Source organism: Ammospiza nelsoni, chromosome 15 (genome assembly GCF_027579445.1).
Source record: "Ammospiza nelsoni isolate bAmmNel1 chromosome 15, bAmmNel1.pri, whole genome shotgun sequence".
Classification (NCBI taxonomy): Eukaryota; Metazoa; Chordata; class Aves; order Passeriformes; family Passerellidae; genus Ammospiza; species Ammospiza nelsoni.
Window position 1 is genome coordinate 5,317,622 of NC_080647.1, and position 27,961 is coordinate 5,345,582.

The following is a 27,961-nucleotide window of genomic DNA, read 5'->3' on the forward strand; positions in this document are numbered from 1 at the left end:
ACGGCCGCCGTTCAAACCGGGCCGCGCGCCGCCATGGCCAATCACAGACAGGTGCCGCATGCGGGGCGGCTCCGTAGCCAATCGCGGGGCTGTGCGTCAACGAGGGGCGGGACTCCAGCCAATCGCAGAGCGGTGCGTCACTCAGGGGCGGAGCCAACCGAGGGTGGGGATGGGACCGCGCGAGGGGCGGGGCGGAGCCAATCGCGTGCGGGTGCGTCAGGCAGGGGGCGGAGCCAGGGGCGGGTCTCGGCCAATCGCAGCGCCGTGCGTCGCTCTCGGGGCGCGTCCCGGGCGCGGCGGAGCGGCAGCATGGAGGGCCGGGTGCCCTACGACGACTTCCCGGTGGTTTTCTTGCCGCCCTACGAGAGCCCGCCCGCCTGGGTGCCGCCGCACGAGGTCAGCCCGGGGCGGGGGGAGCGGGGACACGGCCCGGGAGGGGCAGCTGCGGCCGCGGGGCCCCGCCGGGCAGGGGAGCCCGGCCCGGCCCCGGCTGAGCCGCCGCGCGTCCCCCGCAGCGCGTTTATCACCCCGACTACAACAACGAGCTCACGCAGTTCCTGCCCCGCACCATCGTCCTCAAGAAGCCGCCCGGGGCGCAGGTGAGGCGGGCGACGCCGGCCCGGCGTTCCTGGGCGAGGTGTCGCGTTCCCGGAGCGTTTCCCGACAATAAAAGACGCTGAGATCGCGATATTCCCGACCGGCAGCGTCCTGGTACAGGGAACTGCTGTGACAGGCGTGGGGCGGGCAGGGTGGCAGATGCCAGGCTGGTGGCCAGGGGGAGAGGTTGTTCCTGATGTGGTATCTTGGGACGTGGAGCTCTGGAGGATGGGAGCGGGGTCCCCTGAGGTGTTCCCGGTGGCAGGAATGAGGAGAGAGGACCTGGCTGAGCACCGCAGCACCCACGCCTTGGATCCCTCCGGGAGGCAGGGCAGAGAGAGCAGTCCTGGGGAACTGGAAGGGCCTTGGACAGGGAGAAGAGTCCTGGGGAATGGAAAGAGAACTGGGCCAAGGAAAGGGTCCTGGTGACTGCATTTCCCTGCTGGCTTTTCCCACAGCTGGGCTTCAACATCCGGGGAGGAAAAGCCTCGCAGTTGGGAATCTTCATCTCCAAGGTGTGTCCGTCCTTGTGCCCTTCCTGCCCGGATCCTGCCTGTGCTGGTGGGAGCAGCTGAGCCCCAGGGAGGCTCTGGCTGCCTCAGAACATCCTGCACCTCTCCCTGCTCTCCTCCCAGCCCCTGGAATTGCTCCCAGGGCAGTGTGGGAGGGGAGCTGTGGGACATCCCCTGCTGCCATCCCTGCCCTCCCTTCCCAGGTGATTCCCGACTCGGATGCTCACAGGGCCGGGCTGCAGGAGGGGGACCAGGTGCTCTCAGTGAACGATGTGGATTTCCAGGACATTGAGCACAGCAAGGTGAGTGCTGGGATGGGGAATCCACCTCCCTGCAGCCTCTGAGTCCAGCACAGAACCCATGCAATGCTCTGTGCTCGTTTTCCAGGCCGTGGAGATCCTGAAGACGGCGCGGGAGATCACGATGCGCGTGCGGTACTTCCCCTACAGTACGTGCCCAGTCCTGGGAGGCTCCTTGGGAAGCAAATGCCATCAATGCCTGCCCATTCCAGCCCAGTTTAGCAGCCCAAGGTCACCAATTGTTGATTTAGGATCAGGCACCACATCAGGATAATGAGGCTTGGCTTTCCATGTAGGAAACTCGGAGAGCAGGAAGGTGGGACGGCTGGGAATGGAAAAGTTAATTTAAAGCTCAGCACTTCCAGCTGATTATCCTTGAATAACAGGGGAACGAGGTCTGGCACAAGTGCAAATGGTGGATTTCCCTTGGATTCCCTAAGGATGTTTGAATTGTGAGTGAAGGGAAGGACTGGGTTAACTCCCAGTTTCTGCACCTATAAAGTTCCAAGATTTAAGGGATAAAAAAGGGAAAAGTCAAACCAAACAAGGATTCTTCATAGAATGGAAAGTGGCCATTAAGAAGAAAAAGAAAAAGGAGTAGGGGAAGAAGGGGTTTTAAATTTCATAAAAAGCATTTTGTTCTGAATGCCCTAAAATCACTGGCGGAGGTGCACTTTTAAAGCCAGAAGGTTTCCAACACTGCCTCCACTTGGGAATGTGTGTTTTCCTGAACATTTTGGGTGATTCCCCCTGGCCATGCTCTCCTTGTCCCTTCCTCCCAGATTACCAGCGGCAGAAGGAACGGACAGTTCACTAACAGGGAGCTCCATCCTGCCAGAACCTCTCCACTCCTTCTTCCCAATGTCTGAGATGACTCCTCACGGTTCAGCTTTCACTGGAGGCACCCCTGGCCTGCACAGGATCAGCTCTTTCCCACGTGGGGAGATGCCAAGGGGCTCATTTGGCTGGAAGGTGGCTGGGGATTGAGGCTGTGCTCCTGGGAATGGGTGTTGGGAAAAGCTGGTGGGAAGTGAGGCCTGGGGGGCAGCTGCTCCAGCAGGATCCAGGTTTTAGCAAGACTTAAATTAGGTGAGTTCTGGGCTGGTTGTGGATCCCTTGATCCTGGATCCCTGGTTGTTGAGCATTCCTGAGCAGAGCACAGGCATTGTCCTCCAGGAAATTCACTTGTTTCACTCTCTTATGCCATGGAATTCTTTCCTTCTCCTCTCTCCCACTTCTGCTCTGCATTGCTGGGTTTGCTGGCAACTCCAGGAGTAAAATCCAGCCCCAGTCCATGCACAGCTCTGGCTGTTTGTGCCTCTTTGCTGATAACACCCCCACAATATAGGACTGGGATGTTTGGAAATGTAAATTACCAAGGAAATTATCAGCAAATGCCTGGTGGGATCACATTGTAATGGCTTCGGGACAGCCCTGGCTCTGACTTCTCTTCTATGTGGTGTTTTCCACTTTTTCCGTAAAAACAATCAATAAATCAAGTACAGCAGCCTGACTTCAGCTTCTTCCCACTCAGAAAGTCTGTGTGGAGGTTGGGATGTACCCACCATGAGCACCATTCCAAGGAAATGCTGGGACAAGGCTCAGCCCCAGTCACCCTTGCAGCCTGCAGGAGAACATTGGGATCTGCAGCTGTTTCAGGGGCTTTTTCCACTGACTCTGCTGGAAATCAGCCCCTAATGAGCTTGGAGTGTTCCAGCACTGCTGTGAAGGAGCAGGGCAGGACTGTGGCTGTGGTGGCACCAGCACAGCTCCAGGAGCTGGGCAGGGAACAAGGAAAATACACGGGAAAAGAGATTTTCACTAAGAATTAAAAATCAGCTTTTCCACCAGGGGAACGAACATCCTGGAAGCCCCTGCAACAAGGGAAGGAGACCTCTTCTATCCCCTCTCTGATTTCCCACAATCTGTATGTTCCATATGGAAGGAGGAGCTGCAGATCCAATTCCAAGGTTGGATTTGTCCCTCCTGCTTCGGAGCATTCCCTGGCAGGAGCCCCAGAAGGTCTCCCCTGCCCCAGGCAGCTCCTCCCAGGGAATGACTCAGGTGTTTTCCTGCTGACCTGGCTGACAGGAAAGAGTGGATTCTTTCTGAAGGCACATTCATGTTTTGGGTATGTTAATTAGCAAAGCTTCAAGGCCACCAGAGTCCATTTCATCCTCCAGAAATTGAGCAGTTGCTGATTCCTGGTGGGAAAACAACAGCTCCAGCAACACTGGAATTTTTTTTAGTGACATAAAACCGGGCTGAGAGGCACAAATTTATAAAATCATGGACTGGTTTGGGTGGGAAGGATCATCCAGTGCCTGGATAGGGAGGGCAGGGACTATCCCAGGTTGCTCCAAGCCCTGTCCAGCCTGGCCTTGGACACTTGCAGGGATGAAGGGAGCACTGCCAGGGGTTCAGGCTGTAGGGAAGCAGCACTGGCAGAGTCCTGCAGGTCTTGCTGGAGCAGCAGGATCAGTCCCAGGTGTTTTGCAGGGCAGGACTCACCTGAGGGCTCCATTCAGAGTCACGTTTGCATGCACAGGGTCCTGTTGTTATCCCAAAATTGAGAGAGATCCTTCTTCCCAAGCTTTGGTAACCTCCCCCAGGGCTGAGATCATTCAAGCATGTCCAGCCCTAACCCTCAATGAGGCAATTCCACCCACAACAGCTTCCAACACCTGGACATCACTTCCAGCTCATTACCTGCTCAATTTCTTGGATTAAATCTCAATTTTTGCTGATCAGGCTTGAAAGTAATAAAGATCAAAGAACAGACCTCCTGAGAACATTGTTACATATTCCACATTTTGCAACAACATCAGAAAAGTCCTTTCTCCTTCCCTCCTCTGTCATTCCTTCTCCATTCCTCCACCTCTGTCCCTTCTCCTCCTATCCTTCATCCTCATTCATCCTTCCTCCTCGATCCCTCCTCCTTCTCCTTCATGCTGCCCGCTCCATCCTTCCTCCTCCTCTTCCTCCATTTCTCCTCATCTTTCTCCTTCTCCTCCATCCTTCCTCCTCCATCCAGCTCAGGACAGCAATGTCACAGCTCAGAGCAAACCCCTCTTTTCCCCCAGCCTGCCGTGGCAGCAGGAGAGCTGGGTGTTGGTGAAATAACTTTATTTATTTAGTGATACACTGTGGCTGTGTCACACAGTCCTTACTCAGAGTTACAGTCACACTTACTCGCTACAGCTACAAGACAGCGGGGCCGGACACACGGCAGGAACACATCCAGAAAAACAGTGGGAAGGGAACTATGGGATTCACTAATTACCCCCTGCCCCTAATTGGGGTCTCCCCCCTCCCGCCCCGGTCCGTGACTCGAACAACACGAAGGGACAGCAGAGCTGCCAGGGAGGGACAGCAGAGCTGCCAGGGAGGGACAGGGACAGCAGAGCTGCCTGGGCAGGGACAGCAACACCTGTTCTACAGACACGGACACTGACACCAGCAACTCCCACAGGGGCTATGTACAGGGAATGGGATCAGCTTCCCGAGGGGTGGGACAGGACTCACATCCCAGCTTCCTCCTGCGGCCAGCTGCCCCAGGGGAGGGGACTCTGGGGACCTCAGTGAGCTGCTGCCAGGCCAGGGCTGCCACATCCCAGCACAGGGCTGTCCCTTCCCCTCCTCGGGTGTCAGGGATTGAGGGACACCCTGCCAAGGGAGGGCAGGGAGTGCCACTGACCCCTCCACCGTGGTCACACTGTGCTCACTGTCCTACCACAGCTTGCTCCGTGTCACACAGGCCAGGTGAGGAAAGGACAGCGGAATTCTCCTCTCTGCCAACTTTTTGTGGACCCAAAACCCCAGGAAATCTCTGAAAAGTTCTATGAATTAATTCACAACTAGGGGCTGAGGGAAAGGAGGCAGCTCCCAACCTCCAAGGTTGGGGAGTGACACCAGAACTCCCTTCAGCAGCATCACATCCTCCAATTCTCCACCCACTGTGACAGGAATTCCCTGCCACTGCTCCCCTTAGCTTTGGCAAAGGTTAAAACTCCCCCAGGAGTGAATTGGCTGCTGGTCCCACCCCAGAGCTCTGCTCCAAGGGCAGAGGCAATGGGAATGATTCCATCAAGCAGCAACTGGGAATGAGACTGGAATGTTGCCCTTCCCTCTGCTGTGGCTCTCCTGCTCCGCATGAAGCAGCTCCCATGACAGAGAACAGGAGACTGGAGATCAGGGAAGGAGCCCAAGGAGCATCCATGACTCCCAGGGCAGGTACTGCCCCTGCAGTGATGGATTCCAGGTCACTGTTTGCTTCCAGAATCCCTGAGGATCTCTCCCCACCCAGCCTCGGGCTGCAAAGCCTGTGGCCCCTCGTGCAGCCAACACTCACCAACATCGTCTGGATGGGAAGAGATTCCAGCAGGCTCTGGGATGTCCCTGCCACACAAATGGGAGCAACAAGGCCAAAGCTCTCAGAGTCTGGGGCTTTCCAGGGCCTGTGTGACTCGAGGGGCAAAACTGGGAAGTGGTGAGCAAGAGTTAGCTAGGGTCATCCACAGAAAGGAGAAACCAGAGAGCTCATGGGCTGTGTGCCCTGCGGGAAGCAAAGCCTGGGAACCTGCAGAGTCCAAAAAGGCAAGTCCAAGTGACTGGTTTAAGTTTAAGGAGCAGCCTTTCACCAGAGGAAGTGGGGATGCAGGACAGGGGGCTGGAGAAGGCAGGGGGAGGATGCAAGGCAGGAGGGAAGGCAGAGAACCCACCCCCCAAAGCTTCATTTTTGTCTTCCCTAACTCGGCAGCTTTTCCATGGCATTCACAAGATACATCTGAGCAGGGAGGCTCCAGGTGGGAAAAGGGGGAGAAAGGGAGGGAGGAAGAGAGAGAGAGAGAAAGAGAGAGAGAGAGAAAGTGTGAAGGGCACCGTGGTGCCAAAGTGCAACAACATAAAAAAATAAACTCAAAAGACAGGACACTCATTCTGCACTCAGGGCTCAAACCATGCAGTGAGAGGGGAGCTGGGGCTGCTCCCCACCAGTACCCAGGGGTTCATTGCTCGCTTGGGGATGGTTTGGCAGCCCCGGGGGCGATGAGCGCGATGTTCTCCAGCCCGGCCGCCGGGGCTGCCGCTGCCGCAGGGCCGTTAGCAGGAGCAGCCGCTCTCCGTCACTGGCTGCTCGGGGGGCTTCTCTAGTTTGATGTCAATCACTGCAGGCACAGTCAAGGAATCACCCAGGACAGGATTTGGAAGGGTTGTTTGGGGTCTCTGCACAGGCAAAGCCAGGAATGTGGTGAGACGTCTCAGAGGATGGGCAAAATGAGTAACGAAGTCTGGTGTTCTAAAGGTGTGGAAATTCCAGCCCCAGTTCCAGTGGAGAAGCAGAACTCATGCTGGCTATTAGTTGTGTACATTTATATCCGGCCCACAAACAGGGTCATAGAATGCCAAGGAGGTTTGGGTTGGAGGAGACCCTAAAGATCACTCAGTGCCACCCCCTGCCATGGGCAGCGACACCTTCCACTAGCCCAGCTTGCTCCAAGCCTCATCCAACCTGGCCCTGGACACTTCCACGGATCCAGGGCAGCGACAGCTTCTCTGGGTAACCTGGTCCTCCCCACCCTCACAGGGAAGAATTCCTTCCCAATATCCCATCTAACCCTGCCCTGTGGCAGTGGGAAGCCATTCCCCCTTGTCCTGTCATCCCAAGCCATTGTAAATATCCCCTTTCCATTTTTCTTTTTGGCTTCTTAAGGTTCTGATGGCCCAAATTAGGTCACCCCAAAGCTTCTCTTCTCCAGCTTGAACAATCCCAATTGTCCCAACCTTTCCTCATGGCAGAGCTGCTCCATCCCTCTGCTCACAGTCCAACAGCTCCGTGTCCTGCAAACCCCAGCAAGGCCCATCCCCACAATGTGCCCAAAGAAAGTCAGTAAGCCAAATTTAACACCAGATAATTGCCTAATTCCAAGGAAAACAAGGATACTGTCTTCTTTGCTCTTCTCTGGTGTGCTGTCCATCCCAGGTAAGGCAGCAGCCACACGGCGGAAAAGCTGGAAAGCAGCAAGGGAGAAGCTCAAGGTTTGTCAGAAACAAGTTCCTGTTAAAAACCTTGTTTTACAGCAGGACTCTGAGCTGTACAAACTCTTTAAGTGGGTACTTTAACAGGCAGAGCAGTAATCAAAAATGCCATGAGAATTTTATGCAGGATATTTAACAGGTTTTAAAGAACTTATATTAAAGAACTTATTCAATGCCTACAAAAAAACCCAGTTTTATTTTACCTGTTCCTGCTTGAAGAGAACGTGGAATTAATTAGTAACATTCTTCCAGGGATTCATGGAACTCCCTCCTGCACTTACTAAACATCATTTAACATGTTCAGCCTCTGCTTGTGCACAAAGGGTGCAGATTTGGGGATTTCTGATCACTCAGCTGGCACTGAATATTCCTCTGTGGAACAACAGAGCTTTCAGAGCCCAGCCCTTCAGATCAGCCCTGCTGCCAAAGAGCCGTTCCTCAGCAGAACTGCTGGTTCCAGGGAGCTGCACTTACACTGGGAAGGGCTCTGCTACCCCCAGAAAACCTGGAAAATGGGTTTGCAGCATTCCTCAGTCAATGTTTGGAGCACAGACACTGCCAGGCTGCTGAACTCTCTGCATCAAACCCAGAGCAATCCCTGCTGCTCTGATTTCCCTCTCAGCCATCCCTCAAAGGGTTCCTTGCAGAACCAAGGTCCCAGTGAGGTGCTGGGGTTTGCAGCTTCACATCCCAGCTCTCCTCACAAACACCCACTGGGCAAAGAAAGCAACAGGAGTCAAAATCCACCACTAAAGTGGGTTCAACCCAGAACAGCCACAAAAACTGAGCCCAAAGCCTCCCAGTCCCACTGTGGGGCTGTACCAAGCTGCTGGTGTGCAGCAAACCCCTGAGGATGTTTCCCAATCTCCTCCAGAGCCCACAGCTCCTTATTCCAAGCTCTGGGATATCCAGAACAATCCCTGAACCAGTGGAGAGGGGAATCACAAGCAAGAATCAAAGGGCACAAGCAGAAATCTGAGAAATTCTGCTTAAAATGAAAACGTAGAGGTTGTTTTGCTGTTTGGTTGATCAAACACTGGCACTGGACAGTTTCTATCCTTTGAGATACTCCAAACAGCTGGAGTCAGCTCTGGGCAGCCTGCTCTGAGCAGGAGGGCTGGAAGGGGTGATTTCCAGAGATCCCTTCCAATCTCAATTCCCCTAAAATATTTCAAGATTCTCTGGCTGGCAAACAGAAGGTGGAACTTCTACTCCAGTGCATCAGCAGAAACAATTCTCCCACTGATGTCAGCAGTGATTTCAGCAAGCAGTGCATTGACTGTGAACCAAACCAAACAAAGTTCCAGCTGACTGGCTGCACAAAACAATGATTTTCCCCCTTTCCCATCCCTCAGCACATTCTGGAGTGAGTCCTCCTTTGTTTCAAGGTTTAGCTTTGACAGGGAATCATTAACTCAACAGGAAAGGAGCTTGCACTACACAAACCAAGAAACATCTCAGGGGCTGGCATTAAACACAAGGAAATTCCTGCAGGATCCCAAATCCACCCTGGAGCAGACCCAGAGCAGTGAATTCCTGACTGAGAACACAGCCTGCATGTTTTACCTGTTTCACATTGTAGCCAGTCTTTGCACTGGTCTCAATGAACATCACATTCAGCTCTTTGGCTCTCTGTTCCCCTTCCTCTGTGGTGATTTGCCTGCACAAAGGTGGAAAGGAGACAAAAGGAACAGAAGGAAAAGTCAGAGATGGCTGGCAGTGAGCTGCTGCTCCCTTTCCAAGAGGGTTCAGCCCACCTCAGGACCCTGGAGGCTTCTCCAGCCCCAAGTCTTCCAGCTGGGAGTGAAAACACCTCAGGGAAACTCCCCAGGAATCCCTGGAGTTGTGGCAGATGAGCAGCACAGGATGAAGCCTGTGCACAACATCTGATCCTCATCCACAGCACTCCAGGCCAGGAAAAATCCCCACACTGAGACAGGGATTTTCCAAATCTGACAGAGGGAATGCTGTGAGGTGACACAAAGGCTCCAGCAGCAGGGACATTGCAGCAGCTTGGGGACAAGCACCTGGAACTGCCCCTCTGTGTCCCTTTAAGTCCTGCTTTAGCACTGCTCTCAACACACAGCACATTCAGCTCCTGGGCTTTTCTCTCTCCCTCCTCTACAGAAACCTGTCTCCAGTAATGAGAACAAATCACAGAGCACAAAAACCAAACCAAAGCAAAAGAGTCCAAAAATGAGAGGGAAAAAAAAACTGCAGGGAGAAAGAAAAAATCAACAAAGAAAAAAAAACAGCCACCAACTGAAGCAACATTGAGTGGAATGAAAAACTTACCAGGCTGCACTGAACAAGAACAGGGCTATTTTTAGTGCTGCTTTTTGGCCTCAGAATCTGCCTCATCCCTGGTTTTTATCAGAGGATGAATGGCTTCCCTGTATTCTGCCTCAAAAAACAATATGTCACCTCTGTGACACCAAAGGTGGCTTTGTCCAGCCTTTACAGGCCCAGAATTTCAGCCTCACAAAACCCCAAGGTCCTTTGAAAAGAAAGGCAAGGCAGCTCCTGTTACTGACACCTGGATATTTCCTTCCCCATCATTCCAAATTCCAGCCCACACCAGGACTCCTGTCACATTCAGCTGCCAAAATGAGAATTTCCAGTGCTGCAGGAACTTCAGCTGTAGCAGCTTCAAACAATTTTTGTGGTATTTTTAATTCTTCCAGCAGTGCTGGGCCAGCTGTTGTGCACCATCAGGAAATACTCCAAGGCTGAAATGATCCCACTGGCCTTTCCAGCTTCATATGAAACTGGATTTTGGGAGGAATTAGAAATGCCAGGTTATTCAGTCAGGCAGCTGCAGTCATTCCCAGCTGCCAGGAGGGCTTGGGAGAAGCTCAGTGGTCAAAATCTAGAGCTGGCTCAGACACAACATCTTGGATTTTGTTTTTGTGAATGATTTCAGGGACAGATCATGAGTTCATCACACATGGAATCTTATGCAAAATGAATTGTACATGTTTTTATTGTATTCCTGTATTGTAAGCAGCAAGTTTTAGGAATATTTTCAAAGTGCAAGGCATGGGACAGCTCAAAATGCTTCCCAGTGAAGTGGGAAAAGCCAAATGGAATTATCCCTGCTTTTCCTGCTGGGCATGAAAACTAAAAACCTGCAGGGCAAAGAGCCTGGGATATTGGGACATAAAACCACCAGAATGACATGAGAAAATCCACATCACAACACACCCTGAAGGAACGTGTAACTGCAGGAGTGAGCAAAGCAGTGGTTAGAATTAAAAATGTGGGAATGCCCCACAATGGAACACTCAGATCACTCTGCCCATCATCCCAAGAAACAGAGTAAACTGATATTCAAATAAAAGCCAACATTTTGTTGAGAAAACATTAATTTCATCCATAAATTGTTCTCCTTTGATCAGGACAATTTTGTTAACAGCCAAAGGACAAGAACTTGATATTTTAAGGCTTTATTTCGCCATGAGATCCAGGTGTTTCTCAGTTCTACCTTCCTGAGGTGATTTTCTGTGCATCAGATCAAAATCCCCCTGTGGCTTCAAGCCCTCACACATCCCCTGACAGCCAAAGCCCACATTTCTGGGATGTTGAGGATGTTTCATTTGGAAGGGTTGGAACTGCCTGGTTCACTCCACCTTCCCTTTGCCAACTGCCTCTGGCACCATCCATTAAAATAAAAACCTTCCCTTATCTACACTGATACCTTCTCCTGATACTTTCCTAAGGAACAAAAATCTCTGGAAATATTCAACAAAATAATTGTTAAATCAACAATCCAGAGAAGGATTTGAAATAGGAACACAAAGTAAAGCCTGTGCTCTTCTAAGACCCCACTACATTGGTTATTTTGGTTGATGTGCTGTAGAATTAAGAGTTTTAAAGTAAAATGCTTTATGGCACCTCCCAAAACATTAATCTGTGTCATTTTAGGAGTCTAATCAAATTCTTGGGTCTGTCTTTTGGGGAAGTTTGGGATTTGCTGATTTGATTTCCTCTCACACATCCACAAGCTCAGTGTGTGTTATGTATGACATGAAATTTATACTCAGAGAAATTCATACTTTTAGATCAATCCTACAAAACTTTGTGCTGCTTCTTAATGAGGAGAAATTGTGCCATGAACTTCCAGCTGCATGTGCAGAGAGAGTGGGGATAATTAGTGGAAAACAGTGAAAATCAGCTGATTTCCTTGCTTTTACAGGCAGCTTTTAGCCTTTACCTCAGTGTGAGAAGGAAAATCAGACAAAATACCCCACTGAGATAATGGTGCAGAACCACTTCAGCAATTTTTTTTTGGTGAGTTTGTTTTAAACTACTTGTTGGACAGCAAAGGGAATAACTTTTGCTGAAAGCAGAAATGAGAATTTCCTGACAAGCAAACAATGTTGTGTTTAAAACTAAGCCTTGTTTATAGCCCAGCCTGGCCCCAGTAGTCCCTGGTGGCTCTGGGCAGGACAGCAGGGCCCAGGGTCCCCCATTACCTCTTGTCTGCCAGGTCGGTTTTGTTCCCCACCAACATGATGATGACGTCACTGCCTCGCTCTGTCCTGACGTCATCGATCCACTTGGAGGTTTGCTGGAAAGAATTCAAGTCTGCAGGGAAGAATGAAATAGCAAAGCTGAGAATAAAACTCCTTTATGACAGGGAAAATGCTTCACTTGTACTCAGGTGTGTTATAGTGTTTTTTTTTGAGTTAGGTCTAATAAGCTTTTGGATGTCTATAACACACTTAAGATAGCTCAGCTACTTTTGGAGGCAGGATGGCTTCTGTTGCAGTGTTGGAAACAAAAAGGTTTATTAAAAGGCAAAATAACAAACAGAGAAAAACTGAGCTAGGTGCAGGAGATCTTTGCTTTTGGCAAAACACTTCACAAAAGTGATTAGTTTCTTTGTTCACTTCTTTTTCTACTAAATTGCTTAGGTGGGACTTTTTGATAGATTAGATAATCCAATCTAATTAGCTATCATTAAGGTTGAGGTGAAGTCCTTTAGACTTATGAGGTGGCTTTTTCACCTAATCGAGGAGAGAAACTTCTTTCCTTTTTGAGGGGACAAAGGAGAATTTTGTCACTCTATCAACACGGGGCACATTCCTACAGAGGTGCTTCTCCAAACCTCCCCACCCCACAGCAATTATTTCCCACCCAGACAGAAAACCAAGGAAGGCGTGAAAACATCTCTGATTTTAATGATGTTTTTGCAGAACTCGTGGCTGTAACTTCTCAGTTCTGCTGGTGTGGGGTGTTTCTAAAGGACCCAGCAGAGCTGCCAGCACTCACTTGTGATGTCATAGACCACAACGGCGATGGTGGAGTCGCGGATGTAGCTGGGGATGAGGCTGCGGAACCGCTCCTGCCCCGCCGTGTCCCAGAGCTGCAGCCGCACCTGCTGGGGCCAGCCCGGCCCACCAAGGAGGAGAGAGAGCAGGAAAACCCTTTAGGGAAAAGGACACTTCCATCCCCAACCTCAGCAGCTGAGCTGAGCTTGCCATCTCGCCCCAAATCCAACCCCAGCAGAGCTGTTTCCAGGATCTGTTTGTGAAGTGCTTTAATTCCCTCCTCTGCCTGCCCAGAGATTCTGCTATTCCCAAACATCTCTAGGATTTGGATCCCACCTCATTACTGGGGGTAGCCAACAGTCCAGCACTGATCTCCCAGGATTATGGATGGGATCTCCACAGGACTCATAGCCTGGAGCATCTCTGATCAAAGCTTTTGGGGCAATTCCCCCAGGACAGACACCAAGCAGGGGAACAACATCCAACCTCCAGCATGGAGCATCCATGTGGTGGCAGTGGGGATTTTCACGGGTTATTGATGCAATGATAACAAAATCCAGCAGAAATGAAAGTGAGTGTTACACACTGCAGGGTTCAGGTGGTGCAAAGGGCACTGGGTTCTCCCTCTCAGAGCAGTGCAAGAGTCACAAAAACGCTGGAAGAGTTTGACTCCAAACACAAACTGTTGTTGTTATATATATTATTATATATGACAGCTCCAAGGTCTGGGACCTGCCTGGCTGAACCAGCACTGCTCAAAAACTCCCCAAACACCCCAAACAAAAAGCTTTCCACATGGAAGTCCTTTTCCTTCACCCCACAGTGCCTGAAAACAGGATTGCTCCTCCTCCCCAACAGCTTTCTGGAGGCACCCACTGGTTCCCAGTTTACAGCCACAAATAATCCCAGCTGGGAGGCAGAGCACTGGTTAATGAAGCAGCTCATCAAGGAAAAAGCAGCTTCTCCAGGACCAATCACTGCTTGTTTAGGAGAGGAAGAGAAGCTGATAGAGCACAGGCCTGCAGTCAGATTCAAAACAACATCTTATCTCCATCAGGGAATGTCGAGCTGATGCCCTGGGGCTTAAGGAAGATTAGGGTTTATAGTTAAAGCTATTAGCTCTTGCTTCATTTTGACGGCAGACTTGATTACAGGAGCAGAAGTCAGGGCTCTTCCCTATGCCAGGAAACTCAGGGTGACAAAGTGGGAACACCTGGGCAGTGTCACAGCAGAGCTGGAAGATCAGGCTGATCCCTTCCACACCCTTCCTGGACACTGCTGCTACATTGGAATATTCCCCATGAACATTCACCCAGGTGGTGACTGAACCACCCCAAACCTTCAGACTCACAGCCAAAGGCAACTGGAGAAAGCATCACAGAGCTGGCCCAGGTAATTAAATTTGTTAAATATATTTAATTTTATAAATTTGTTTAATTTGTGATTGGTGCAGGGTAAAGTTATTTGAGGGAAGGTCTCCAGTGACCAGGTACCACACAGACACTCCCCTGAAGTGACCCAGGTTTGCTGCATTTCTACAAGTCCAGGTTTGTGTGCACCCATTTTAGAAGGGAAAACACAAATAACCTCTGTGGGACACGAGGAATGAGCCCAGCCTTCCTTAGGAACAACCTTCAGGAGGGGCCTGAGCTGAGTATGGACTCCCCTAATGGATGTCTCCACCTGCATTTTGGGATGTCCAGCACAGCAACAATAGCTAAACAATTTCATTGTGCCCCCACAAGTACCTGGGCATGTCCCTTCTGCAACACAAGAAAACTTTAAACCTCTCAGTCACTAAGAACTGTGAAAAAATGAAATTATCTGCAAAGATCAGTCTGTTACTGAAGAATTATGAGATCAGCTGTCACCTAATTTCTTCAGACATGGCTGGGAGCTGTTAAGAACATCCTGGACTGGCAAAATGTTTCCAGCTGCTTGGACAAACAGCATCCTGTACCTGCACAGTGGGAAAAATGATGGCAAGCTGTGCATCCTGCCCCCCTGCCTCAGCACAGGCCACCACTTGTACATCTCTGTGCTCTCCAAACAGGCCAGTCTGACACCATTTGCACCAAATCAGGAATTCCCCCAGAATTCTCTCCAGGACTGGAGAAATATCAAGAAATTATTTGCCCTGAACACTGAGGATAAATCACAGCCTATTACTTGTTAAGCACTTCAGCCTAGCAGAGCAAAACAAACACCTCACTCTAAACTTGTTTGTAACAGAATAAAGCTGGGCCAGAGCTTTTATTTTTTCCACCTGTGCTGTCTTCTTTACTGAAATTCATATAAATCCTGATATTGTAGATTAACAAACCCCCCCACCAGATCAAGTGGAATCAGTAACAAGGAGTTACAATGAAATAATTCTCTTCATAACTCCCTATCTTGTATTAAAACAGTCATGTCAAGAGTTACAGAGAATTTCCCTCTAAGCTTGTTTGTTCTTTAGAAATTGTGGTTGTTGCATCTCTCCTCTTTCAAAAGCTCTCTTGTGAGTCTCCAGGTCTCTTTTCCAACAAAATGGGAATCTTGAATCTTCCTAAGTCACTCCACAGCTTCTGTTTAAAAGGGTTCTGTTTTGTTTTACCTACTCTAACAACGTTCCTTTGCTTGGCACCTGAAGCTGTTACTTGTATAATCTCTCTCCTTACCCAGAAATGAAAAAGAAAAATAATTTGGAAGTTAGAAAAATAAAATAAAAAAAAAAAAATTAAAAATAAAAAAAAAAAAAAAAAACAAAACAACACAGAAAAACAGCAAAGCTTTGCAAAGGCTACCAACAACCAGCACAGACAAGGAACTCCCAATCCCTGCAACACCCACAGGAGGCTGATGGGCTATTTTAGCTCTTTTTGGGTACCACCACCACTTCAGGAGTAAGAAATGAGTTAAAAGCAAGGTCCCTGCAGAGCCTGGGCTCCATACCTACTTGTGATGTCAAAGACAATGAGAGCCACAGCAGAGTCACGGATGGAGCTGGGAATGAGGAACCTCTCCTGGCCGGCTGTGTCCCACAGCTGCAGCCTGATCTGGGAAATGGAAAAGTGCAGGGCAAGGGGAAGGGGAACAGCAGGAAAATGGAGAACAAAACCAAAACTCAAGTGAAATCAAAATAAATAAAGAAAAATAAGTTGCAAAGCGAAACTAAGGCAACAAAAGGAAAGTTCAAATGGAACAGAAATGTGAAAAGAGGCAGTGGCACTTCCCGAGGTCTGGGAACATCCCTCCCTCCACACACCCAGGAATATCTCACACATTCCAACACCAGAAACTGGGAGAGTCCTAAATCCTCCTCATGGCACCAGCTAACAAGGGAAATGCACAGCCAGGCCTCAGGGACCCTGCCAGAACAGCCCCACAAGCAGCTGGCCAGATGTGGGACTCCTGCCCCTAAGGACCCCCTCAGCCCAGCCTGGATGATCCCACTGGAAAAGCAGAGGTGGTGGGAGCCCCAAGAGCAACCACCCTGCAGGCTGGCTTCTCCTGCACTGCACTCCCACAAGGCTGGGAGGATATGGACACACAGAGGAGGAGGAACTGCTCAGTGTGTCGGAATGAGGAGAACTGCACATGGAGGTGGCTCCTGACAGCCAGGACTGAGGATGGGGCTTCAGGTGGCTCCAGCTCACTGAATGCCTCACATCCCAATGCTGGCAATGGCACACAGCTGCCCTTCCTGGGAGATGGTTTTGGAGAACCAAATTCCACATGAGTTTCATGAAATGCCAGAATGGTTTGGGTTGGATGGGATTTTAAAGCTCATCTCAATCCACCCCTGCCACGGGCAGGGACACTTCCACTGTCCCAGCTTGGTTCAAACTCTGTCCAACCCAGCCTTGGACCCTTCCAGGGATGAGGATTCCTTCTGCTGGCTTTTGCTGCAAGGCCACATCAAATCCACCAAAGCACATATCCCAGCTGGAGGCTCAGCATTCCTCATTTCCAGCCCAGAAATCAAAGCCTGTTGCAAAATCCAGCGTTAACCACATCTGAGAAACTATTCCAGTGCCTGAATTTTCTCGGCTTGTTTGCTTGTATCTGTCCCTCCTCTTATCTACACTCCACACCTCTGTCATCTGAACAGGCTTTGCGGGCTCTGTGAACGACTTACATAACCAGGAAAGCTCACAGCATTCCAACACTGGGAGGAAAATGGGATTTTCTGGATAGCAGAGCAGCAGGTGAATGACATCCTGACTTACACAACCATGAGAAACCCACACCACTATAACAGCACACAGACATCCACAGGTGTCCAGCAGCATTCCCAGGATCTTTGCCTTAAACCAATATTAAAAAAGGGCTTTTCTAAGAGAGAATCATTGCTAAAATGGCAGAGAAATTCTCAGGAAATTCAGCACACACAATAGGAAGAGACTTCTTTGGAAGCAGCAGGCCCAAAGCTTCACACAGGAGTGTTCCCTGCTCCCCACAGCTCTGTCACACTCCTCACACAGCAGGAAAACGGGAAAAAGGCAAACACTGGCAAATCATGAGCAAACCCACAAATACTGAGAGGAAATCCAGAAGAAGGGAGTGAGAGGTCTCTGTGCAAACAGGAATCTCACGCAGGCTAAATCCCTTGCTTTATTGCAGGTGCTCAGAGCTGTGTTACCACAAGAACTTCCTAGGAGGAGGAATGAGGTCTAATCATGAAGGACATCAAGACTTGGAACACCAACTCCTTCCTTGGCTTTTTATTGGCTTCGGGAGCTGCATGAGCCACGTGGGTCCTTTCCAGCTCAGCATATTCTGTGCTACCTGAGGTCTGCTCAGCCCTTTTCATCCTGACAATCCCAGAGGCAGAGCTGCAAATTCAGGGAGCAAACTGCACCCAAAGCAGGTGCACACAGGAGGCAGCACATTCCCTGGGATGTGGCCATTATCCAGCCCAAATTTTCCATGGAAGATTTGGACTTCCTGATAGAGGTATCAGATCTTGTACCAGTGATGGGATTCAGCCCAGGCTGGTTCTCTGGAGGCTGCTGGAGGATTCCAGCAGCTGCTGGAGGAAGGGCCAGGGGAAAGAGCCCTCCCAGCCACCCCAGCCCTGCCCCACTCACCGTGCGGTCCTCCAGGTACATTGTTTTGGACAGGAAATCAATTCCAATGGTTGCCTGGAAAGAGGAGAAGCATTAGGAGCTGTGACTTGCCTTCCAGCATCCCCTTGCTGCAAAAACTCTCACAAATGTTCACAAACTTGTTATGAAGCTGGTGAAGAGATTTGCCTTCAATTGCCTTCAACTGAGGTGATGAAAACAAAGCAATCTGGGGATCTGCACCAGCTGCTTTTCACAGCATTCCTCAACACTTCTCAGCTCCACAAGAACCTCTGAGTCTGGATTTTAACCTCAGACATTCCTGCATCTCCACACAGATTGTATCTGAGCTGGCAGCTCCTTCTGGCCTGCCCCAATTCAGTCTGGTAAGAATTATCTTGGTAGAAATACCCAAAAGGTAGAACAAACGGGATCTATAAAATATGGGCAGCTGAAAGCTAAAATGCCATTTTTATCCAGGCCTATCCACTTCAGAATGTGCTTCCCTTCCAGTGACATTCAGCAGCTTCATTTCCCAGGCAGGTCTGCATCCACTCCCATTCCCACTGCTACAGCAATTCCAGCACAAAGGCATTTAAAACAAAGCACTAAGTTAGGTGCACTCCCAGGCACTTCAATCAAGGAGCTGTCCCAGCTCATCAGAACCCCAGGAAAGAGGAGAGAGCTCCTGATGTACCAGATTTGAGAGTTTTAGGCAGATTATCCCCATTCTTAACACTCACAGCTGAATGTGTACCATTGAATAATTGTAAAGAGCAACACAGTCAGTTTTGGGAGGGAGAATTTATTTCTGGGAGGTCAATTTTCCAACCAGGCCATGGTTTATAACAACTACAACAAGTAATAAATAAATCTATGAGAGCATCTTACAAGAGTCAGGAAAAGAAAGGGAGCACAGGAAAGAAAAAACACAGGAAGCACAAGAGGATTCAGTTCCAGTGAGTGACTTGTCTTTGACTTCCAATCATCCCAATCTAACCCAGTAACTCTTCCAGGCTGAATTAAAAGATAAAGCCCTAATCTCATCTGCTTTACAGGTATTTGATATTCCCATGAAATATTTCTGAGTGCCTTTGATGCAATTAATTCTTCCCCAAACCTTCAGGCCTCTTACACATCTTCTGCTTTTCATCTGCAGCCTCTTCATCCCCACCCCCCTCTTTGCCTGCCAAGACTTCCCTGGCTTTTCCTATCTTTAGTCCTTTAGTCAAAAAATAGTAATAAAAAAATTGAGAGACAAAATATACCAAGCTGACTTCTGGCAGATCCATCTACACACTCCAGACTCAACTCTTCTGAAATGGAAGCTCTAAAGATAAGAGAGACTAAGAATGTCAGAAGATGTTGGGTTTTTATTCATTCTCCATTTCCTGAGGCTCCCATATCCAGCACCAGAAATCCTGACCATAAAACAACATTCTCCCCATTTTCCTCAAGGCTTCTCACAGGATCTATCCCACATCCAAAGGGGATCTAAACCTTGCTCCCTTTCTGGACACTGCACTTCCTGACATCACACTGGATGCTTTGATTTATCATTTCACAGCACATTTTAACCCATTATGTGATCTTGAACTGACATCTCATGGAGGAATGGGCTCCCAGGCATCAATTTGAACAGCAGGGCATGGATTAATTAATATAAATATATTAAAAAATCAAATAAATACTATCACATACCTGGTAAGTATTGTCAAAACTGTCATACATAAACCTGGTGATCAGGGAGGTCTTCCCAACTACAAGAGAAGAGAAAAATTACTTTCAAGCAGCAGTGGGGGAAAAAATCCAGCACTGCTTTGGGAGTGGCACTGATGTGAGAGCAGCTGCCAATCTCAGGCCATTCCAGCTACACCTCCCTGGGAAACAGCCAGCTGGAAATTTCAGCCCCAAAATGACAGAGGCAGATCAATCTCTGCAGGTCCAAACTTAATCGTGGAGATAACCTGGCCCTCAAATCAGGTGTGTTGATAACAAAGAACCCGTTGTTGGCTTTGGGCAAGCAATAAATCTGCTTTGTTACCCTGTTCTGCTCCTTATGTAATCCCCAAGTCTGGGACATAAACATCAAAACAAAGCAGGTGATATCCCAGATGCTGTTCTGCTGCCTCTGGCTGCGTGGAAAAGCAATATTCCACACTCCCATCTCTCCTTTGTAACAACATTTTAGATACAGAGCAGACTCTGGTGGTTTGTTTCAAAACTTTAAATTTACATCTCCCAATATCATCACAAGATAACGTGCAGAACTGATAAGAAGTGAAAAACAAAGATAAAGCTCCAATTCTGGTTCAGGAAGCTGGAGGAAGCCAAGAAAAAATCAAAGAACATGGATAGAAGAGGAAAGAGGAGTAAATTGCCTAAAAAGGTTGTGAAATTAGGAACACCGGAGAGGGTTAAAACCAGATTAGACAAACGTCTATCAGCAGCAATGTCAATCCTACATTGGAAAGGCTGAGAAATCAGAAAACTTCTGGAAATCCCTCCAAGACCTCCAGTTCCAGGCTCGAGGAGAAGGTGAGGAGCAATAACCCCACGATGATTTGGGTTGGAAGGGACCTCAAAGCTCACCCAGTCCCACCCGTGCCGTGGGCAGGGCCACCTTCCACAGCCCTGTCCAACGGGCCTTGGACACTCCCAGCGAGAACCCACCACGATCCCAGGGAAAACACACAACTCATCCACCCTCTCCCGGGGAAGGGGCACAAAAGGGAGGCCCTTCGAGGCAAAACAAAACCCCGGACCGCGAGGGAAGGAGGGAGAGAAGGAGGCCGCGGCCAGGGGGGCAGCGCAGCCGCCGGGAGCCCCCGCAGCTCTGGAGCCGCCTCCCCGCCCGGGCTGCGGGCGCACTGCGGGCCCGGGAGGGCGGAACGAAGCCCCGGGCGAAGGGAAGGGCCGGGAACGCAGCCCCGGCTGATGGGAAGGGCCGGGAACGGAGCCCCGGGTGATGGGAAGGGCCGGGAACGGAGCCCCGGGTGATGGGAAGGGCCGGGAACGGAGCCCCGGGTGATGGGAAGGGCCGGGAACGGAGCCCCGGGTGATGGGAAGGGCCGGGAACGGAGCCCCGGGCTCCGCCCGCCGAGGCCTCAGGCCGGGCCGCCCCTCCCCGGAGCGCGTCCCCCACCCCGGGCACGGCGCGGCCTCGGCCCCGGGCGCTGCCCCCGCCCCGCACGGCCCCTCCCGGTTCCGCCCGGGCCCGGCCCGGCGCTCACCGCTCTGCTCGCCCAGGAAGACGAGCTTGAACTTCCTGAGCGGGTTCCCGAAGTCGCCGCCGCTGCCGGGCGCGGACATGGCGGCGCGGGGGGGCCGTGCGGGAGCCGTGATGGGGACAAGGAGACAGCGCCGAGCGCCCCGGTACCACCGCCCCGCGCGTCACCTCCGCCGCGTCACCGCCGGCCCGCCCCGGGGAGGCGCCTCGGGAGCCACGGCCGCCGGAGGAGGGACGCGGCCATGGCAACGGCGAGGGCGGGGGCCGGGCTGCCGGGGAGGGCGGTTGCCATGGCGACCGGAGGGGGTTGCCGTGGTGATGGGGAGGGCGGTTGCCATGGCGACCGGGCGGTCTCCGGGGTGAGGATGCTGCGGCGTGGAGCGGGATGCGCCCGGGCTGTGGCGGGGGTGTTTCAGCAGAGCCGGGTGTAGCGGCACGGATCCGGCTGGAGCTGGGCTGGAGCGCTCTGGCTGTAGCAGAATGGGGCTGCCTGTACCGGCGGGGTTGTAGATCCTGCGGCTGTAGCAGGACGCATCCAGCCCTACCTTGGATGGCTCGGCTGTACCTGGGATGGGCCCGGCCGGGAGTGGCCGCACCAGATCCTGCAGCACCTCGTCCTCCCCTCCCCTGCATGAAGGCAGCGTCTGCTCCCCCCCCAGCACAACACGGAGCCTGCACCGGGCCACCGGGTGGGTTTATTGGTATCAATGTCACAGAGCTGTGCACAACATGTCACGGGCAGGTGACAGCCACGCTGGTGAGGCGCTCGGCCGGGGCCATTGCACTCTGTCCCTGTCCCTGTGCTGGCACCCGTGGGAACAGGGAGCACCGTGGGGCTTTGCAGCATGGCAGGCCCAGGAGGAGCTGCAGCAGCTCTCACCACCACTACCAGGGCTTGGAGTGGGTGAGGAGGGGGCACCTATGGGGACTGTGGGGGCTGTGCCAGGTGTGGCACAGTGGGGACACTACAGGTGGCTGTGTCCCAAACTGGGGCGTAAGGGGCCGGCAGCTTAGCTCTCCTCTTTCTCAGCTTCCTCCTTCTCATCTTCATCATCCTTCTCCCCCTTGAGCTTCTGGCGAGCAAATTCCTCGATGACAATGTCCTCCTCGCTGGAAGGGAGAGCAGAGCACAGTGAGCCCACAGGAGGAGGGGAAATCCCTGCTGAGCCCAAACCCTGCTCCTGATGGGGACAGCACAGTGGTCACCCCGGCCCTGTCACCCCACAAAGAACACTCAGGTCACTATGAGGCACAGTCTGGCCCCAGCACACAAACCCAGGCCCCATCACTGCATGACCCAAGAAGTTGAACCTGCAGCTTCTGATGCTTTTTCACACAATATTTTGCATTTCCAAGGGAAAACAAAGAAAGGAAAACAAAGAGCTGAGTTACCTCCTTGAGAAAGGTGAGCAGCGAGTGACAGCAAGGGAGAGCGCAAAGTGAAAAGTGGAGGAGAAAACAGAGAAAAAAAAAAAGAGTCAGCAAAAGAAATTCCAAAAGCTTGGGAATGTGAAATGATTTGGCAAAACCTACATGGAGCCGTGGTGGATACAGACCAAGAGATTTCCTCTTTGGAAGTTTAAATGTTCTCACTGAGCCGGGAAAGGGATAAGTGTGAAAGTCTGGAGTTACATCCTGGTTTCCCAGGCCCCACATCCCAGTGTTCACATCCTGCTGCAGGGTGTAACCAGACACAAAACCTTTGGTGGGGCCATGGTGCCAGGAATGGATTTGGCACTGCAGCTTCCCAGAGGGAAGAAGTCCCAGCTGTAGCTTCAGCTGGAAGAAGCTGTTTTGGGAGGAGAAGCCTCTTGTGCTGGGTAATGTGCAGAGGCACAGAGATGTGACTTCCAGCAGCCCAGGGAAATCTGTGTGGGGACCAAAATCATGGAGACATCTTCTCCAGTGATGGCACTTGTGGCTGGAAGACACTGCCAGCTGCTTCTGAGGGACAGGGCAAGGCCTGGCCTTGCAGCTGCTGTGGCTGCAGCAAAGAGAATTGTCAAATAAGCCCTGGGAGTTTGCAGAACACATCCCAATCTCGGGATCTGGGAGAGTGGCTGCTGTGGCACAGGCTCAGGGCTTTGAGACCTGGGTGGTTTAATCCAAAGTTGTGACCTCAAGCTGGGATGTCACATCCATCTGTTGTGGATCTGTGTGGTTTGTGTGTTAGAAGGAACACCTATTTACCTTGGCTTAGCTGTATTCCAGTGATAAGCACAGGGAGAAAGGGACGGGGAAGAGAAAAGATGTGCAGGTTAATACAGAAAGGACATTTCAACTGACAGCTCTCCTCAATGCTTGGGTGCTTTCCTTGAGAGAGGGACAGTGGGAAGGGTGCTATGGGGAGGACATCTCCCACCCTGCTCCAGGACATCTGGACAGCTGTGCCCATCCCACAGAGGGCACAGCAGGGCCCTTGGCACTGGGGCAGCTGCACTGAGTTGTTTTCACCAGCTCCCCCTGAAGCAGAAGTGCCTCTTTCCCTCTGATTTTTTGGCAGCATCCCACACAGGACTCACAGTCATCAGGCTTCGGGTGCATGAGGATGACGGGCATCTCCACCCCAACATCACTGGAAGGAAAAGCATCTCTGTCAAGGATCCTGCCCAGCACAGCCCCACTCCCAGCCCCACAGGCAGCTCCCCTTACCTGGCAGTGAGATCCCCCAGGATGCTGTAGCAGCAGGAGAGAAGGGACAGAAATGAGCCAAGGCAGAGAAGGGGAGGTGTTAGGCTGTGCTTTATACTGAGGTGGAAGATGGTTGATAATAGGGGTGGTGGGGTGGAGGGTCAGAGAGCAGCCCAGGGGAGCAGGGCAGGGATGAGGGGGCCCATGGTGAGTGCCCTCTCATTTCCCCAGGGTACAAACCCCCCCAGCACAGCCTGAGCTGATGGCCCCAGACTCCCCTGCCCACAGAGCCTCACCCTCCTCGGGACACCACCAGGTTGACCTTCACTTTGTAGGACACCAGGATGCCCAGCACCTCCTTGTCCATGCCAGGTCTCAGGCTAGGAAAAAGGCAGAGTGGGACAGTGAGAGGGCAGTGCTGCCTGCAGGCCCCATCCACCCCCACCATGGCAGTGCCAGGGTTTGTCTGTGTCCTGCAACATGTGGGTTTAGCGGGGGAGGAAAGCAGGAGAAGAGAGGGGAGGACACTTGGGGGAAGCCACAGAGAAGCTTCTGGAAGCCCCTTTGAGCTCTGGAGAGGGATTCAGGAGCTTTGAACAGCATTGGAACTGGGAAGGTGTATCTCTCCTACAGGATGGAGAGGACACAATGTCACAAAATCTCTATATTTTCCAGCTGGATGGGGAGGGCTCAGGGGCTCTTGGTGGGAGCCCAGAGCAGAGGGAAGTGGGGGAAGGCATGGTGAGGAGCAGGGGGAGCCCATGCAGTCCTCACATGGTGGTGGAGGCCAGGTTGGTGTCCTCGTGCTTGAGTTTGCCATCGAGAGCGAGGCCTCGCTTCTGGCGGTTCGAGGAGAGCAGGGGGGTCACCGAGTACGTTTTGGAGAAGGTGGAATTGGCAGCCACAGTCTCACTGGAAGGGTGAGAGAGAAGAGCTCATAGCCAGCCCCAGCCTGGGGGTGCTCAGCATCACTGCAGGCACCTGTGCAGGGCCAGCCCTGCCCTCCCCATGCAGCTGCTGAGCCATTTCCTCCTTTCATTCCCTCCTCGCTTTCCCCTCTACAACCACTTCTTTTTTCTCTGCACCACCTTTGCTCCCTCCCTCCTCGTTCTCAGGGTGGCAGAGGCTGTGTCTGGCCTCAAAAATGCAAAGTGAGGAGATTAAGAAGCCTGGGAGCAGCTGTGCACCTTCCCCAGGGACCTTCCCAGCCACCACCAGGCTGTGCTGGTGGGATGTGGTCCACGGCCTTCCCTGTTCTCTGCTTCCTCTGCACCTGCTCATCTAACCCAGACATTTTTGCTGCTTGGTGTAAAACTGTCACATCCTCTGTCCCATCCTCCTCCTCTTCCTCATTTCTCTTCCTCCCTCCCAGAAATGCCACTTCACCTCCAGCCCCCATCCCTTACTTTATCTCCTCGGAGCACACAGTCTTCGTGTATTTATCCAGGGAATACAGGACCACGTCTGTGATCTGATCCACTGGGGACAGACAAGGGGGAGCCATGTTGGTGACATGGCAGGGGCTCACAGTCCCCATCTCTGTCAGTGATGGGTGCTGGGACACGTCCCTTCTGCCCCTCTCTCACCTGAGATCTTTATCTTTTTCACAACCTTGTTAGTGGTGTTGTTGATGTTGACGGTCACATTGATGGGGTCTCCGTGGTAATAGATCTGCAAGGGGAAGAGGCTCAGTGATGTGACCAGAAATCCTGGTCCCCATCCCTGGCAGAGGGGACAGTGTCCTTACTGACCTCCCTGTCCAGGGAAGCTTCGAGGTGCAGAGGTTTGTCTGACATCATGAACTGCCGGGTGGTCTCGGCTCGCGGGGCCGGCCCCGTCTGCGCTGGGGCGAACTGCACCTTGCGGATGATGAGGCGCACCGAGTTCCTGTGGGGACACAGGTGGCACCCCCAGTGTCCCCCACAGCATCACAGGGACTCTCTGGGGACTTCACAGTGTCTCCAGCCAAAGGGTGAATGTTTCACCTGGCTCTGACACAGGGATCACTGCCCCAGTTTCTGGCAGAGTTCCCCATCCAAGCATGGCACAGGCTGACAGAGGAGCTTCAGCCTGACCCCTAAGCTGGTCACCCCAAAAAGATCCTGTGGTTTAGTTTTAGGGCTAAAAAGGGGAAAAGGGATCCCCTGAAAATACCTCTTGTGGATTTTCTCCTCCAGATTTTCAGCACAAAATCCTTTGACCTCGAAGTCCACGCCACAGGCCTGGGGAAAGGTATGTGGTCACTGAGCAGGGGGGCTCAGAGCTGCCTTGTTCCTTGTGTTCCTTCCTTCCTCCTCTGCATTCCCAGAGATCCTGGCTCTGACTCCAGCCATCCTCCCTTCCCACCCCTCACCTCATGGCCCGTGAGAATCAATTCTCATTTTTAGCACCCCACAACTCAACCCCTTCCCAGGGAGGATGTCTAGGGGACACAGGCTGGGGACAGCAGCTCACCTTTCCCACATCATCTGGCCCGGGCTGGAGGGTGATGGAGCAGGGCAGGTTGGTGGCAATCTGGGCAGAGCAGGGAAAGAGAGAAAAAAGAGAATAAAGGGCGTGTTCAGAGCTGAGCCCTGGTGACACCACGGAGCCACATGGCCGGGAGCAGCCCTTACCTCAAAGGTGAAGGGGTAGGCGTTCTCCCCGAGCTTCTTCATCAGCTTCTCCTGCAGAGGAGTGAGGGTTTTGGGGGCCTGGTCTGGCACGGGGGGGTACAGCTGGGTGGTCAGCACATAGATGTCCTTCCTGAAGGTCAGGCCGATCACGTCGAGGTCATCGCGGCCGTAGCGGAAGGCGCAGGTCAGCGTCACATACACTGAGCCAGGCAGGGCAGGGACAAAGGGAGAGAAGGGAAGGCACAGGGGGTGAATGAAGAGGCAAGAAAAACTGTTCATAAACTCTTCAGCAGAAATGAGACTTCCTCAGACACTAAATATGAACAGGATCCCTCATGTCCTTTGCTGCTGCAGCCCCGATGGACAGTGAGCTGTGGGTGACAGAGAGCAGCCTCAACCTGAGCACAGCCACAGCTTTGGGCTGGTTCCATCTCATCCCCTCATGCTGCATTTCAATACCTTTCCTGTCCTTCAGGTACTCCGGGTCAATCAGGCAGACACCATCTGCAAAGAAGCAAAAGGAGAAGGACCGGTGAGCTCAGCTGCATGGGGAGATCTTTGCTAAAACACAGTTTTTTAAACCCAAATAATCCACTTTACAGCTGGAAGGTGACAAGAAGAGCTGCTACCAAGGAGGGTGCTGATGTCTCCTCCAGCAGCGTGGCTGGGTTGTTTTGCAAAGGGACTTGGTCCCCTTCCCCACAATTTTTCCTAAGGATATTAGCAGGAAAACATGGCATTTGCTCCTCCAGAGCTGCTCCTCCTGCTCTACCAGCAGCCCACAACACTGGGGCTGGCTTGCCCAGCCTCTCTTGCCTGTCTTTCCCCCTCAGTGCTGGTCACTGCCCCACTCACCTACAGATTCTACTGAATCCACGTTATCCACATAATCTCTCTTCCCTAGGTACAGAGAGAGCTGGAAGCAGCACATGGGAAAAGGGAGGGAGAAAACAAGTTAAGATTTGCCAGGGAATTCACCCAAATTTCAAAGCCCTGAGTTGTGTCATGGGGTTTGTCACCAGGCTGGACCAGAATCACCTTGAAGGGGTCATATCAGGGTATTTTTTAAATTTCTGTTTTGAAAAGCCAGTCCTGCAGTGACACCATGGCAGGTCCAGGAATCAATCAGATTTTGAAGGGAAGGCAGACCCAGCCTGGATCCTGTGGGCAGATCCAGCCCAGGGGGATCCCAGCACAGCCCAAACCTTGGGCTGGCCACACGAGGGGACAGGGCACAGAGACTCACCTTGCTGTTGGGGCTGGTCTTCTTGAAAACCCTGTGGAGAAAACAGAGATGGTTGTTTGGGAATGCCTTGGACAAGGCTGGATGTGGCACAGGGAGATGATGGGCTGCCCTACAAATGTGCTGCATCACCAAGGGTGTTCAGTCCCTGGGGAATTCCATGTCCTGCAAATTCAGGGCCAAACCCACCCCGTGTGGCTGCCCCAGGTGTGCTCCTGAGCTCATGGTGACCATGGAGGATTCTATGGAGGACCATGGGGGGATTCTGTGTCTTAAGGGCAAGTAGAAAAGAAAGGCTAACACAGAACTCCATGGCAGCTCCATGGGAGCTCACATTCCAGCCCCTGGGAGCAGCAGCTGGGTTGAGCTGGGATCTCATTTTCCCCCTCTGCTCCTGCCCTGCTCCATCCCAATTCCAGATAAATAAATCAATAAAGATACTTACTTTGATCCGTCTCCCATTTTAGCTCAGTGCAGG

At 51.8% G+C, this 27,961-nt stretch overlaps 3 protein-coding genes across 3 annotated transcripts; 1 reads left to right on the forward strand and 2 right to left on the reverse strand.

Annotated features, from left to right (window-relative positions):
- The first annotated feature begins 290 nt into the window (after positions 1 to 290).
- PDZD11 (PDZ domain containing 11) lies at positions 291 to 2,921 on the forward strand. The gene is made up of 6 exons (XM_059482873.1): positions 291 to 396; positions 516 to 599; positions 1,056 to 1,112; positions 1,313 to 1,411; positions 1,497 to 1,557; positions 2,191 to 2,921. Exons 1-6 carry the CDS (start codon positions 310 to 312, stop codon positions 2,223 to 2,225), a joined length of 423 nt encoding a protein of 140 aa, XP_059338856.1. The 5' UTR covers positions 291 to 309; the 3' UTR covers positions 2,226 to 2,921.
- A 1,570-nt stretch (positions 2,922 to 4,491) lies between these two features.
- Positions 4,492 to 21,177, reverse strand: RAB41 (RAB41, member RAS oncogene family). The gene is made up of 8 exons (XM_059483089.1): positions 20,999 to 21,177; positions 19,467 to 19,525; positions 17,790 to 17,843; positions 12,719 to 12,824; positions 11,920 to 12,031; positions 9,011 to 9,104; positions 7,350 to 7,416; positions 4,492 to 6,573 (listed from the first exon to the last, which is right to left on the reverse strand). Exons 1-8 carry the CDS (start codon positions 21,075 to 21,077, stop codon positions 6,509 to 6,511), a joined length of 636 nt encoding a protein of 211 aa, XP_059339072.1. The 5' UTR covers positions 21,078 to 21,177; the 3' UTR covers positions 4,492 to 6,508.
- Positions 21,178 to 22,004: 827 nt separating this feature from the next.
- Positions 22,005 to 27,945, reverse strand: ARR3 (arrestin 3). The gene is made up of 16 exons (XM_059482998.1): positions 27,929 to 27,945; positions 27,487 to 27,517; positions 27,096 to 27,156; positions 26,700 to 26,744; positions 26,241 to 26,440; positions 26,080 to 26,139; positions 25,780 to 25,847; positions 25,377 to 25,512; positions 25,212 to 25,296; positions 25,032 to 25,104; positions 24,400 to 24,537; positions 23,922 to 24,005; positions 23,647 to 23,670; positions 23,517 to 23,569; positions 23,185 to 23,194; positions 22,005 to 22,104 (listed from the first exon to the last, which is right to left on the reverse strand). The coding sequence occupies exons 1-16, from the start codon at positions 27,943 to 27,945 to the stop codon at positions 22,005 to 22,007; spliced, it is 1,185 nt and encodes a 394-aa protein (XP_059338981.1).
- Between the last annotated feature and the right edge of the window lie 16 nt (positions 27,946 to 27,961).